Source organism: Lactuca serriola, chromosome 7 (genome assembly GCF_051521515.1).
Source record: "Lactuca serriola cultivar US96UC23 chromosome 7, Lser_US96UC23_V15, whole genome shotgun sequence".
NCBI classification, from domain to species: Eukaryota; Viridiplantae; Streptophyta; class Magnoliopsida; order Asterales; family Asteraceae; genus Lactuca; species Lactuca serriola.
Window position 1 is genome coordinate 74108116 of NC_136414.1, and position 15100 is coordinate 74123215.

At 32.9% G+C, this 15100-nt stretch overlaps 2 protein-coding genes across 2 annotated transcripts; both read right to left on the minus strand.

Moving 5' to 3' along the window:
• Nucleotides 1-501: 501 nt before the first annotated feature.
• LOC145062719 (uncharacterized) lies at nt 502-1984 on the minus strand. The gene is made up of 2 exons (XM_079010307.1): nt 1356-1984; nt 502-1271 (listed from the first exon to the last, which is right to left on the minus strand). Exons 1-2 carry the CDS (start codon nt 1608-1610, stop codon nt 612-614), a joined length of 915 nt encoding a protein of 304 aa, XP_078866433.1. The 5' UTR covers nt 1611-1984; the 3' UTR covers nt 502-611.
• Nucleotides 1985-2910: 926 nt separating this feature from the next.
• On the minus strand, nt 2911-12580 carry LOC145064103 (uncharacterized). The gene is made up of 4 exons (XM_079011617.1): nt 12185-12580; nt 3355-3999; nt 3160-3282; nt 2911-3077 (listed from the first exon to the last, which is right to left on the minus strand). Exons 1-4 carry the CDS (start codon nt 12564-12566, stop codon nt 2911-2913), a joined length of 1317 nt encoding a protein of 438 aa, XP_078867743.1. The 5' UTR covers nt 12567-12580.
• Between the last annotated feature and the right edge of the window lie 2520 nt (nt 12581-15100).

Sequence of the window (15100 nt, forward strand, 5' to 3'; positions counted from 1 at the left end):
ATATATATTGAATATGAAAAGTGTTTCTAAACATGGATACTCAAATTTCCTTTGTATACAGCAGCACATTAGCACATAATAATAATAATAATAATAATAATAATAATAATAATAATAATAAATAGTCAGCACAACAAATTTAAGAGGTTGAAACCCCTATGGGGCTAGGTTTGCCCTGTAATGGAGCTTCGGGGTGCTCGTTGAAATACACGAGTAGGCATCCGCTAAATCATTTGTCATTTCCAAAAAAGAAAAAAAAAGGACATGAGCACATGAAAATAATATAATAATAATAATAATAATAATAATAATAATAATAACAAATAGTCGGCACAACAAATTTAAGAGGTTGAAACCCCTATGGGGCTAGGTTTGCCCTGTAAAGGAGCTTCGGGGTGCTCGTTGAAATACACGAGTAAACTCCGCTAAATCATTTGTCATTTCCAAAAAAGAAAAAAAAGGCACGTGTAATATGTGACAACACTTATATTAAACTGGAAAGTAATTCTTGTTCTGATCACAATGACATAGGAAATAATTTATGATTGTTTTATCCAACTTATCTTTTGTAAAATACAGTAAAATACGTAATTCCAAGATATGCACTTATTTCACTTGCCAAAAAATAGGCGGATGTCATACGGATATAATCTACGGCTGTTTTTGCTGCTACGCTTTTTAAAGATGTACCCAATGTACCCGTATGTTGACCGAAATAGATCTACCATCAACGGGATTTGAAAAGTAGCAAAAGATGCAATCGGGAGGAGAGCTAATACACATATCGGAGCAAGCATCCATCGTTTTCCATGACAAAAGACAAGGAACAAGGTCGCGCTGAAGGCCACCATCATGGCAGTTGTTGATATCATTAAGGTGCAAAGACCAATAATTAATCGTCTTGGCAAACTGACCAGAAAATCTTGCTCAGAAAAACGGCCAGTGAGTATGGATTGGAACATTAGTAATGATGTACTGGATGCAAATAGTGAGATTGCATCTGATAGACCAAAGATCTTGAAGGCAATTTGTCCTCTAAACAGGGGGAAGCCTTTTTCTTGATGGCTTCCACCTGGCACCGTAATTGCTGCTGCAAATACGATTGTCGTAATCAGCGCTGCAGTGATGCTGCATGATTCTGCTACTGTTTTCATCCACTTCTCTCCCTCCTTCACCAAATTTTTGTGTTCCTTTGTAAATACTATATCCGGTGTCTCATTAAAAATGTTCTCTTTAGTATGGTAGGCGGGAGATACTAGCTTCTTCACTACCTATACAATTACTTTAACTCGTTTGTACCACTAAACAAAAAAAAACAATACATAAATCCCTACAATTCATTAAGTATGGCCTACCTCACGCCATTGAAGCTCTCTTTGTAGTTGTAATGCTGCACCAGTGCGTAGCTTTAGTTTATGCCAAGGAGCTAATCTTCCAACCAAGTGTAACATATTGTTTTTAGAGGAATCTTCGATCATTCTATAGACATTCCTACGCTCCCCGAGAATGTACCTAAGTTGGTAGATATTTTCTGAACGGTTTATTACCGCTAATTGTATGATGTCATACCCACTTTTATCTTTGTACCGAATTGCTTTAGGGCATCTCATTAAAATCTCATCAACAACCTCATAAGCATCTTGACGTGCTGCTTCTAGAACTGGTCTGGCGTACAAGCGAGGATGATCTATATCAGGGCACCCTAACTTCTCTATTTCATCACATACCAATTTTAGAACTTCTTTTGCTTCTTTCGGTTCCTTGAATTTCTTCTCGATATGCTCAATTGGTTCAACTGTGGCAAGTTAAAAAATATAAAATGTACTGCATAAATTATATCTCAAACTCAATCAGGATAAGTGGATAAACTTCGTATGCTCTTACGTATTGTTTTTAAAACCTTCCACAAGGAAAAATAAAACATAAAGAGTGGAAAACAAACCATCTGTATGACGAGGAGAATCAAGTTTAAAATCCATGTTAGGCCCCCTAATGGAACTGCAAAAGCACAAATAAACTTTTATTAGAGCAATACCATATACCTTTTGAGTTCAAATATATATATATATATATATATATATATATATATATATATATATATATATATATATATATATATATACACACACACACACACACACACACACACACACACACTTAGGTTCAAACGAGAACAATTATATAATTGAGAACGTGAGAACAAATCTAGGTCACATATTTCTCTTTGCCACAAAACCATCTTACGTACCTGCACGACGGAGGAATGTAATATTTATATGTGAATATGAAGGTAAGTATGTTCTCACATATATTTCAAATTCACCTCTTAAGCGCTCCAACATACCGGGACGAGAGAACAGATAATATTAATATATGAATATATAAGTATATTCATATATGAGTAAGTTTGTGTCTAGTCACGTGATTATTCTTAATGGAATATGGTGGTTGGTAGTAGGGATGGTGGTATCTGTGGGCGGCAGAAGTGTTGGTAACAATGAAGGATATTCATATATGAATAATTATATACTTATTCATATATATATATATATATATATATATATATATATATATATATATATATATATATATATATATATATAAGTATGTGTCTATTCTCAGTTGTTCAGATATGAATATATTTATGTAGGAATATATGAATATTATATGTTCTGTAGTCTAGGTTGGAGTACTTAAGTAGCAGATTTTGAAATTTGCCATAATATACTTCACTTTATATTCATATATAAATATTACATTCATCCATCGCGCCGGTATGCAGAAAGGTTTTGCGGCAAAAAGAAATATGTGGCTTAGATTTGTTCTCAAATTCTCAATTTCATAATTTTTCTTATTTGAGCCTTCCCCTATATATGTATATATAATTATCGAGTTGTATATGTTCGTTGTCTATAGCTCACCCATTCCTATGATGATTGCTATCGGTCGCAAAATACTCCAAATCATATTGTTAGGGATATCATGTGTTAATACCATTAAGTTGATGTAGAGACCTTTTAATAAATAAAAGAGGCCCTTGACTCTATGGACTATCTTTTTATAATTATAATTCGGAACTGAAAGAGAAAAACCATATTTAGTCATGAAACTTAAAAGCAAATAACAAAACAAACTATCTCTCGAATAACACAAACTTACTTGGATATATAAATGTTTCCAAATAGTCTAGCCCACTCGGAAAGGTCTTAGCTATTGCCATCAATACATCATCGTCTTCCACAACAAATTCAGGATATCTTTTTATTAACTCCTTTGTTAAATCTGCAGGCATGTATGTTCAATCTAACAAGTCTTAAGATCATCGTATTTACGTGATATATTTTTGCTACTTACCATACTGCTTTGCAGAAATAGCATTAACAAGAACGTTGATGCCTTTTTTTACATCTACTTCCAGCTTGGGTTTTCCATCATCATTGGCAACTTTCAACAAATATTCAATGGTAGAAAGATGCATATTTTCAAAAGCTTTATGCAAAGGTGTTTCACCTTTAAAGTCTGTTGCGTCCAACAAAACTTTGTTTTTCTTAATCAAGAGCTCTACTGCTTCTTTGTTGCCAACGATTGCAGCAATATGAAGGGTTGTGCTTCCATATTTATTTTTCATTTTAGGTAATTTTACATCTTCGATTTTTGATAACATCTCACTAACAAAATAGTTTGAACCCATCTCAACCACTATATGAAGTATCATGTTGCCATCACTGTCGATTGCCTCTGTGATTACACCCTTGTCTTCATTTATCATGGATTCTACATCATCCCATCTGTATTCGACAATAGCTTTACATAATTGCTTGTTGCGTTCTACTTTTGTGAGTTTACCTTTTCTTTCTGTTGGTTGCCCCTGTAAAGCCTCCATTGTCTTGTTTTTATAGTTTTCTACTGGTTCCTCGATATTTGGTTTTGTTCTTGACCCTTCTGCTTCAATTGTCTTTGTTTCTGTTGGAACCTTGACTTTATCTTTAGTCTTCGTTTCTGTTTAAACATAACATATCTATTTATTCTATTATTCTTTCGATTGAAAGAAGTTTATCTATGTCTTTCATTTCAGATAAGTCCCTTATAGTTTCGTTGGAGATTAATATAGGTATCGTTTTTAAATTTTAAATACAGGGATGGAAAAAAACCATACCCAATGGGAAATTGAAACTTGAACCTGGTTTTACTAGGAAATCTCCAAGTTGATTGAGGAAGGGGATGAGGATGGGGAATCCTCAAATAAAAAAGTGAGGATGGGGTTGTTGATGCTTATAGTCTCAGACCATGGACCCGACCTCAATAGATATTAATATATAAATTGAATACAAAACATATATTTATAGTAAAATTTATAATACCTAAAATTTGATCTAAGTAACCCAAGTCATTAGTAATTACCATGTATGTAACCATATAGAACATTTCTTAAAACATCCTTACAAAAGTTTTACGTAGAAGGTAAGGACTTAAATTTACTAATTTAACTCATGATTTTTAGGCTATATTGTTGTATAACCCATCTTGTATTCATTGTTAGCCTCGAAAGATCTATATACTCAAGAATCATTTTGAAATGATATTTGCTAATGACATATAATCCCATTAGGTCACATCAATAACAAGTAAATGCAATTGCATATTTATCAATATTCGATCTTATTAACTATTTTTAATTCTTGCAAAATATAAGAAATTATTTATTTTATGAAAACATTAATTTTTAATGTTAAGTATGAAGATATATCATAAGGTATAATTTATTATGTCATGCACAATTTTTTTGGACTAGAAAGACTTTTGTTTGTTTGATAAAAGCATTATGATTTTATTATTTATAAAATATGGAAGAGTTTTATAAAAACTCTCTCCTTTTTATAAAAGTATAAGATGACAAGTAAGGGGACAAAATCTAGTCATCTTTTGACATGTTTTATACACATCATGCTTTAAAAGCATGGCTAGTTATAATCAAGAAAACATGGATATTAAAGTGTCAAGACCCATGAGATAAGGACTTATCTAAAAGGCTTAAGACTAGATTTTCTTTCTTTTATTTTTTAGTGTTCAAAACCCTGACTTGGAACCTCTCTCACGTCTCTTCTCTTTTTCTCTTTATTTTTAGGACATTAGCTTGAAGAAAAGGTTATACTTGAGCTCTCCTTTAAAACAAAATATCCTTTCATTCTTAAAGGCATAAGAGCTTCTTTAAAGCAAGAAGAACTATCATTCTAGTTTATTTGATTATTATTGGTGGATACTTCTAGAGGAATTCTATCTTTTAGTTCTTGCCATCACTCCATCAACATCCAACCTCCCTTTAAGATTCAAAGACTTTAAAGCTTGTAATTTTTTCTTCCTATGGTTGTGTTAATCTTTTATACATGCAAAATGATCATTAGTGGGATAAAATAGTTTTATGTATATTCAATATTTTAAAGCTTTCGTTGTCGTTTTTAGTGATTTTAGAAACCATTTTTTGAATAAAACCCAACAAGGCCATTATGCATTGTTAATATAGGAACATACCATCATGTTTAATGAAAGTTTCAAAATCTTGAAACATGTGAAAGAAGATTTCGTTACCAGACCCACTGTGAAGCATATAATGTTCTTGATCACATAGACGCTACTATGACAACCCAACTCAAAAATTGACCGAACCCAAAGGTAGATGCAGTGGTAAAAATGTGGCTCTACTCAGCCCTTTCTTACAATCTTCTCAACACAATTCTTATGAAAAATACTTCGGCTCGTCGAGTGTGGCTAAACATCAAAAATCTCTTCCAAGACAACACTGAATTTCACATCATGCAACTTGATTGTGAACTCTGGTCCATACCATGGGTCATCTTTCGTTTCAGCCTTATTGGATATCACCGAACATCTTGCAAACTTGGATATCAACTCCAAACTATCTGATAAACATCTTGTCATTTATACAATCAACGATCTCACCTCTCGAATTAATGGCATAACAATAATGATCCCCCACCGACACCCATTTCCCTCTTTTTTCGAAGCTCATTCGATGCTTGTGTTGGAAGAACCGATACTTAACACAAATCGAAGATCCCTGACTCTCATACACTTTGACCAATGCTCCTAACCTACAGTCTTTCACACCGATAATAGTCACCAAAATCACAGCCGAAATGACTACTGCAAGTAGCCTAGAGACCGACAAGAACAGCCACACACAGGCAGCCAGAACTAAATACCACCAGCCAGAACTTCTCAAGAACAGATTCATCACTACAGCCTTTTGTTCAGCCCTACGAATCATTTTATTCCCCCTCTAGCACAATCCATACGGAGTACAACGCCCAACAGTCCCCAATGGGCCAACAACTCCTCTTGATAGCCTCAATGCCTTGTTGGCCCACCTCTTTTACAACCACAAACCCATTAAGTGGCTACATCCAGGAACACATTTGAGAATCAGAAAAGGGAAACATCGCTCTCCCATGGACATGGTTTGTACAGTACCAATCTACACCTATTCCGTATATGTTTTACACAATGTCTATGTAAGACCTTACCACAGGATAAATGGTTAATGGATACTAGAGCCACGGATCATGTCCATGCAAATGATAGTATTCTAGAATCCATTAGTCATAGTCATTTTCTCATTCTGCTTGAGTTGGTAGCGGGTCACATATTCTTGTGATCAAGACCGAGCACTCTAAATTTCGTTTACAAAATCGCTATCCCCCACTTCCCCTCAATAACATACTCATCACACCTTTAATAATTAAAAATCTTATTGATGTACGCAAATTTACCCATCAAAACAAATGTTCTATTAAATATGATGAATTTGTTTTCACTGCCAATGATTATAAGACCAAACAACCTTTAATCCGATGAGATAGTGATTGTCCTTTCTATCCCGTTCTTCCTTCAACCCCTCAAGTTCATATCTCCATAAGTCACTCTTGTTGGCACCAACGCCTTTGTCACCCCAACAGTAAATTTTTCCAATATTTAATTTCCAATAATCTAATTTCATGTAATAAAACAAACTTTGATGTTATTCGTCAAGCATGCCAACTTAGGAAACATGTGAACCTTTCATTCGATTCTTTTACTTCTTATACGTCTAATGCTTTTAATATTATTCATTCCGACGTATGGACTTAACCCATTTCTAGCATAATCGGTTTGCATTATTATGTTATATTTCTTAACAATTATCTTCATTATCTTCGGGTCTACCCTCGAAAACAAAAAATCAGATGTATTTTCCAAATTGTATTCATGCCCATTTTGCCAAAAATGGTATTTAATCCTGTTTTTCATGTTCTCACACACCTCAACAAAACAGAAAATACGGACGTATGTTACACACCATAAACAACTTGATACGATCCCTTATTTTTCAAGCTCATATACCACCTACATATTAGGTAGAAGCCCTCCACACAACCACACACTTCCTAGATATCCTTCCTTCAGCATCAATCCAAAATGAGACACTTCATTTTCACCTCTTTCAAACTCATTTCACTTACCCCCAATCTTATAGTTTGTTGCTCTTTATGCTATACCCATATTACCATACCTCATAAATTCACCCAACGCACAACACATTGTGTCTTTTTGGGCTATCCCTTCAACCATCATGGTCATCTATGTCTTGACATTTCCCTCTCATAAAATCATTCTTTCTCTTCATTGACGTAAGAACTTTTCCCTTTAAATTAGTTACTCCTATCGAGTTACCCCCTTATGATTTTCTAGAACATCATTTTGAACCCTCCCCACTCTTCTGTACATACTCATCTTCTCCATCACCTAATAGTTCTGAAACCAACTCAACCCAAACTCAAACCATTACCCATCCTCAAACCTCGACCTCCTCTCATCTCTCGTCCACAATGACTGCCTTGATATATCTCTTGGGATCAACCCCTACATCCTAGCCTTCCTTACAATCCTCGTATCTCCACTGAGTTCCTCTCCATTTAGGGTTCCTTCAGACATAATGCCTCATCCTCTTCCGGCTCATCCGATGAGAAACTAAGCCAAAACATGGATTTTTAAACCCAGAAAAAGGCTTAATCTTCACACTACCACCATCACCCCTATCCTTCAGTCATATTTATAGGCTATACATGACCCAAACAGGAAAAAAAGAAATGAAGAATGAATTTAGTGCTCTTATGACTAAAGGTACTTGGCAACTTGTTCGACGGACTCAAGGGATCTACATTTTCAGATCTATGAAGCTCTTTTGCCATAAATTTTATATAGATGGGACACTCACTCACTCACTCACTCACTCTCTCTCTGTATATATATATATATATATATATATATATATATATATATATATATATATCGTTATAAAGAGAGACTTCTAGCCAAAGGTCAGAATCAATAGCAGGGATTGGATTGTTATCAGACTACTACTCCGGTTCTCAAACCGGTTACCATATACACTAATCTCAATATTGTGGTTTCTCATCAGTGGCCGATCCACTAGCTTGATGTAAAGGACACTTTCTTCATGGTCACCTTGATGAGATAGTATACATGCACCAACCTCCTGAATTTCATGACTCTTAGTTTCCTGACCATGTTTGTTTGTTACAAAAATTTCTATACGACCTAAAGCAATCCACCATGGTATGGTATCTTCATTTTCCTCGTTGTGCCACCATCATAGGATTTCAACAGACCAGTATATATCCCTCTCTGTTTATTTTCTAGACATCCACAACCACCACATGTCTTATAATTTATGTTGATGATGTTATCTTCTACCATGGAGATGCTTCAATGAATCATTACTCAGCTTAGCCACGAGTTTGCTATAACTGACCTTGGTGCTTTGAAATACTTTCTTGGGATCTCTGCCACTAGATCATCCTTGGATTTATTTCTCTCAAATCAAAAGTATGCCACGGATATTATTGAGTGTGCAAAGATGCTAAAATGCAACGCCTTTCGTACTCCTTCACAAATGGTCCAAAAGCTGAACTCAACAGGCCCGTCAGTCGCAAATCCTACTTTATATCATAGTCTTGAAAGAGCTCTTCAATATTTGACCTTCACGAGACCCAACATTGTATTTTCAATTCAACAGATGTGTTTGTACATGCGTAAACCACGAGAGCGGCATCTTCATGCTCTAAAATGCATTTTGTGCTACATTCACAAAACCATTGATCACAGGCTTCGTATTCATGTATCCCCCACAGCTAACCTTGTCTCTTATTTTAATTTCGAATGGGGGAATGTACCACCTATCGATGCTCCATGTCCAGATATTTGTGTTTTGCATGGACAAAACCTAAGTATCGAGGAATTGCCAAAACAGTGGCTGAAATGAGATTGATCTGTAATTTACTTTGCAAACTATGCTTCCCTACATAAAGGCAACACTTGTCTATTGCGATAACATCAGTGTCATTTACATGTCTGCTAACCTGAATTAACACCAACAAACCAAACATATAGACATTTACATACACTTTGTGTGTGACAAAGTTGCTCAAGGTTAGGTTCGAGTGTTAGACGTGCCCTCTTCAGCTTAATATGCTAACATATTCACGAAAGGGCTTTCTACATCTCTGTTTATAGATTTTTGATTCAGTTTAAATGTACATGTTCACAATCCCGATAAAATTTTTGGGGATATTAGTTTATATTGTTTTATAGCCCACCTTATATTTATTGTTAGCTCATTATGCATTATATAGTCCAGGCCCATACCATTATCTATACATGTATTTATATTCTTTGTAACTCTATTTTAGAGGCAAGGAAATTAATCCTCATAAATTATAAGAAATAAATAAAATAACATGTAAGATCCTGAAATATGATTGCATGGTAACTCACTTCGAGTAATTGGTGTAACCTTAAATCTGATGTATAAAAATGAATTAGGAAAGTCGAATTTGAGGTTTTGAAGAAATACATTTGAACAAATTTCTCTCTCTCTATCTCTCTCTATATATATATATATATATATATATATATATATATATATATATATATATATATATATATATATATATATATATATATATATATATAGGGAAAAGTGAATATGTGGCTGTCATGTATGTAATATTCGGTATAAAACCATCAAAATTGACTTCATTTCGATTAAAAAAAACACAATTTTTTTCATTGTTAGCTTCTTCTTATTGCTTTTGAGCTCATATTATTTTTGATTTCATAATTAATCTCCAACATCTATGTATTTTGAATGTGTTGTTTATATTAGACCTCTAGTAGGCTTCATAACTTTCTTTGGCACCAACCATATATATACTTGCATGGTTCTTTTTGATGTGTTACGGGAAGATGTTTATTGGGTTTTTAATGAACTATTTCAATCTTTCACTATAGTTTTCTACATTAAATTTGAAAATGAAGATTTATAGGTACTTGATAATGTATTTTTATACATGGTTTGTGGTGCAAAATTAAATATTTAAAACTCCATAGAAATATATACAAAGCCTATCATCTAGTCGAATAGAGAATACAAGAAAGATTGTAGAGAGATTTGGTTGCATTTTGTTAAACCTATGTAGTTTTTGATGGTTCTATACCTAGGTGTATGTGATTCAAAAAGTAAAATTATATACATCATAATTATCAACTAATTTTTTCCTAAAGTAAATTACACGAATGGTCCCTATAGTTTGGGGTAATTTGCGCGCTAGGTTCCTAACTTATTTTTTTAACTCGGAAGATCAATGTTTTTTGTTTTTGTTACGCGTTTGGTCCCTATTGTTTGTTTTTATTATTCGCTTGGTCTCTGTGTTACTAAAAAAATTTATTCTTTAAATATGAAAAAATGGTGGGGTAGGTAAGGTAAGGTGGGGTGATGGCTTGGGGTGTGTTTATTTAAATAAATTAAATAACTAATAACAAAATAGTCTTTTTAAGTAAGACAAGGACCAAGCGTGTAACAAAAACGAACAATAGAGACCTCCAAGTTAAAAAAAAAAAATAAGTTATGGATCAAACACACAAATTACCATAAACCATAAGTACCATTCGTGTAATTTACTCATTTTTTCCTCCCTAATAAATCAAGATCTTTTTGACACATGTACTCCTCTTCTTCATTTGGACACATGACATTTTCTAAAATTTTTGAATTTTTTATTTTTCACTTGTTATTTTATTGTATTTTTCAATTTATTTATTAAAAATTATACATTTAATATCTAAGATAATATATATGTAAGGTATTTATTAGAAGAGTTTATATATGTAATGTATTCAATGTATTAAAGCCTCATTAATTTTAATAATTCAAAATTTTTCTCATTTTTCTTATAAATTGAAACTTCTCAAATTGTTAAAATTTCATATTTAATTTTTTTAAATAAACACATTTAATACATGAATCTCACAGCCAGTTCCATAATAAAAAAAATTATTATTATCCATAAAAAAAATCTCTCAGTTTCTCTTATTCTCTCTCGCCTTCGTTATTATTATATACAAAATTTGATTTATTTATTTTAAATCCAAATTTATTGCAACACGTTTTTTTAATACTATTTCATGCATCGAAATCCTTCACTTTAACCTCACACATAACTTTTTTAAAGAGTATAAATTGTTGTACGACAAAAAAATTGGACAAGTGTTTTTAAAAAAAAAAAACAATTTTTAATAGGATAAATATCTTTATTTTTTAAAATATTTTGTTTGTGCACTTGTTAATAATTATACCATTTAACTTATTTTTTTTTAAAAAGGCCATATTTGATACTAAGTTTATTTTTAAATAACTTAATAAAAATAAAAATAACAATTAGTTATTTTTTTAAAATATGTAAATAATGATCATGTAATTATTAGAGAAATAAAAAACAAACAAATAAAGAGAAAGAGGAATAGAGTTTGTGGAGAAACGTATTTTTATATCTAAAAATTAACTAATACAAATTAGTTAAAATAGAATTGAGTGTAGTTAATAATAAAGAGGGATATGCATTACAAAATCAAAAGTTATGCACATTAATTATGGACGTGTTGTACTTGAGTGTGCTTTAGAATTAGTAGTGTGTTTATTCGCAGCAAATTGTTCATGATGTGGAAATTGTATTATCAAAAGTCTATATATCAAACTATAAGCTCATATTAAACAGTGTTGATTGTTAAAATGTTTCAATATTGAGTTTAGAATAACCAGCGAGTTTACCTTTTTGAGGAATCATTGTAGTTGGATAGTAGATGGATTTTAGTTTGTTCCAAACCTCTTTAGCTGATTCAAGATCGAAAACAGTGTCAAGTATCTCTTCACTAATCGAACCCAAAATCCAACCTTTGACAAGACTGTCAAATCGGGTATTGAGGTCTGGGGTAATTGGTTCACATACAATGCCATGCAGATTGTAAGCCTTCAGGAGGCACTCCATCTGCTTCTCCCATAGATGGTAGTTGCCTTCACTGGAAAGCTTCACAGAAACGAAGTTAGAAACATTTGCATTTAATGCATATAAGAACTCCTGGTCTGGTGAAGAAGAAGAAGAAGAAGAAGAAGAAGGAGGAGGAGGAGGGTTTGATGGGCGTTCCATATGCATGGAGAAGAGGTATGTGTGGCAGTGTGGGTTTGCATGTTGAAGAGTTTTTTCATGGTATATATATAATGCATATAGGGCTTAATTTTATATTCGATACGTGCATTAATTAGTCTCGGCTTTATCTTTTTTACTTTCACTTTCTTTTTGCTAGACATATTCCTACATACACAGTTGAGTGCATATGCTAATGAATAAGATTTGTTTACGTTTTTTCAACGGCACAGCATATATAGATCCACTGCTAGGAATTGGAGACAGAGTTCAAAGTTTTACCCCCATAAGATAAGCATACTAAACAACACGACCACATGTAAGGCCATCGGAAATGCCAGTTTGAATAGTGGTGGCACCAAAAAAAATAGTGACATTCATATTTCGAAGATGTTGCACCTAATTAACAGAAAAAAAAAAAATTACACTATAGGGTTGAATCGAAATAGTTGTTCGGGGCCCAGGCTCTACATAGGTCCGCCACTGCTGAATTCTCTTCATGAATGGACTCGTGTGGCGTATGTGGCCATGAACCACAATTGTGAACATCATCCTACATGTTAGATGTGGTTAGTGGTAGAGATGTTTAGTGGCCATTTGTGGTCGGGAGAATTAACCACCATACAAAAGCATCTTTTTTCTCTCTTTATCTCTCTCTATATTTTAATTAATTAAGAAATATATATTTTATTATTTAAATAATCAAAAAATAATAGTGGTAAGTATTCCATATGTTTAGTGGTTGGAAGTGGTGAAGAGATGCCACGTACCATTATAATAGTTAGCGATGTTTATTGTGGCGCAAAGTAATCACTAATCAGCATCAATATAGAACAACTAAAAGTACAAAAGTAGAGGGACATGCCATTTTTCACACCAAGATATGTTTGATGCATTCCATACTTGCATTAGGTTCTCTCCGCTTTATCTTTTTTCACTCTATCACTCTTTCTTCTTGCTAGAGATATTCGTGCGATGGCTTTAATTACAGAAAATCATGTGAAAAACGTTGAGTTATTTTTACGAATATGAGCTTGTTTTGGATTTAGTTTGCTGAAATACAGCATTTTAGAATCCATTTGTAGAAATGGGGTGGTGGACCGTCGACGTACAAAGTGAATTAGCTGGTCGCCTAGTGTGATTCCATATGCATATTAAACCCCTTCGTGGACTTACAACTATAACTTTTACAACTTTAACAAATTACTAAAATCGTCTCTATGGTTTAGTCAAATTGTCGTATAGTCTCCTTTTTTTTGCATTCGGACCGTCCCTATGATTTCTTTTTGTTGCGATTTTCATTCCCGATAGACATGGAATGACTATTATACCCTTACCAGATTATATATATATATATATATATATATATATATATATATATATATATATATATATATAAAGTTAAAGATTATTTCATAAAATTATTAAAGATATTATTTAAAAAAAAAAACTAGTGCCCCAAAGATTTCCAAAGTCAAACCCCCAACACATCTATTCCCATCTAGACCTGAAGCCATAGACCGAAAGTCGTAAGCTCGCCATCTCTCTCCCTCTAAACTCAACCTTAACACTACAAGAAAAAAGGAATTAGCAGCGACAAAAGTTGTCACTAAAGAGTAAAAATGTTGCTGGTAAAAGTAATAGTGGTGACACGTATCCAGTAAAAAAACCTCCACTACTGCTCTGTCACCATCGATCAAAATGTCGCTAGTAATGACAATTGTCACCTATGCTATTGTCACTGGTAATACTTAATGTCACCGTTAATTCTCTTGTTGCCGATAATACTTAATGTCGCCGGTAATAACATTTTTCATTTTTTTTAATTTTTTTAATCAACGATTTTTTATGTAAAAAAAACCGATACGTAACGACATTAAATGCAAAAAAATAAAATAAATAAATAAATAAATAAACTACATAATAACATCCGATTAGATACCAAAATAAATAACCATAGTTTTACAATTCTAACAAGTAGCATACAAAAGACAACTTAATTATCTAACAAACCATCTTTGTTCCCATCATTTCCTTATTGATCTTTCCCCGATTGAAAAACCATATAAAGCTCCTCCCTACATGTCGGGTCGTTGAGCATTGCCCGTAGATTTTCTAACTACATAATAAATAACAACATATATAAACCTATAAGTTAATTATCAAACATAAACAAAAACTACCGAAGTACATTACTATTTCTTGCACTTAAATAAATGATATACCAAAAGTATATTGTTATTTCTTACACTTGGGATAAAATCACAATTACCAAATCAACATGCATTTATAGTTGCCAAAGTACGTTGTTATTTTTAAACTAAGACAAGAAACCAAAGTACATTGCTATTTCTTGCAATTGAGACAAAAATCCAATTACCAAAGTTGTTAGCAAATATTCACCACAAACCAAAATTACCAAATCAACATGTATTTTATGATTCGAAAGTACATTGTTATTTTTAAACTAGAGACAAAAAACCAAAGTACATTTCTATCTGTTGCACTTAAAATATAAACACAATTACGAACATAATTACCAA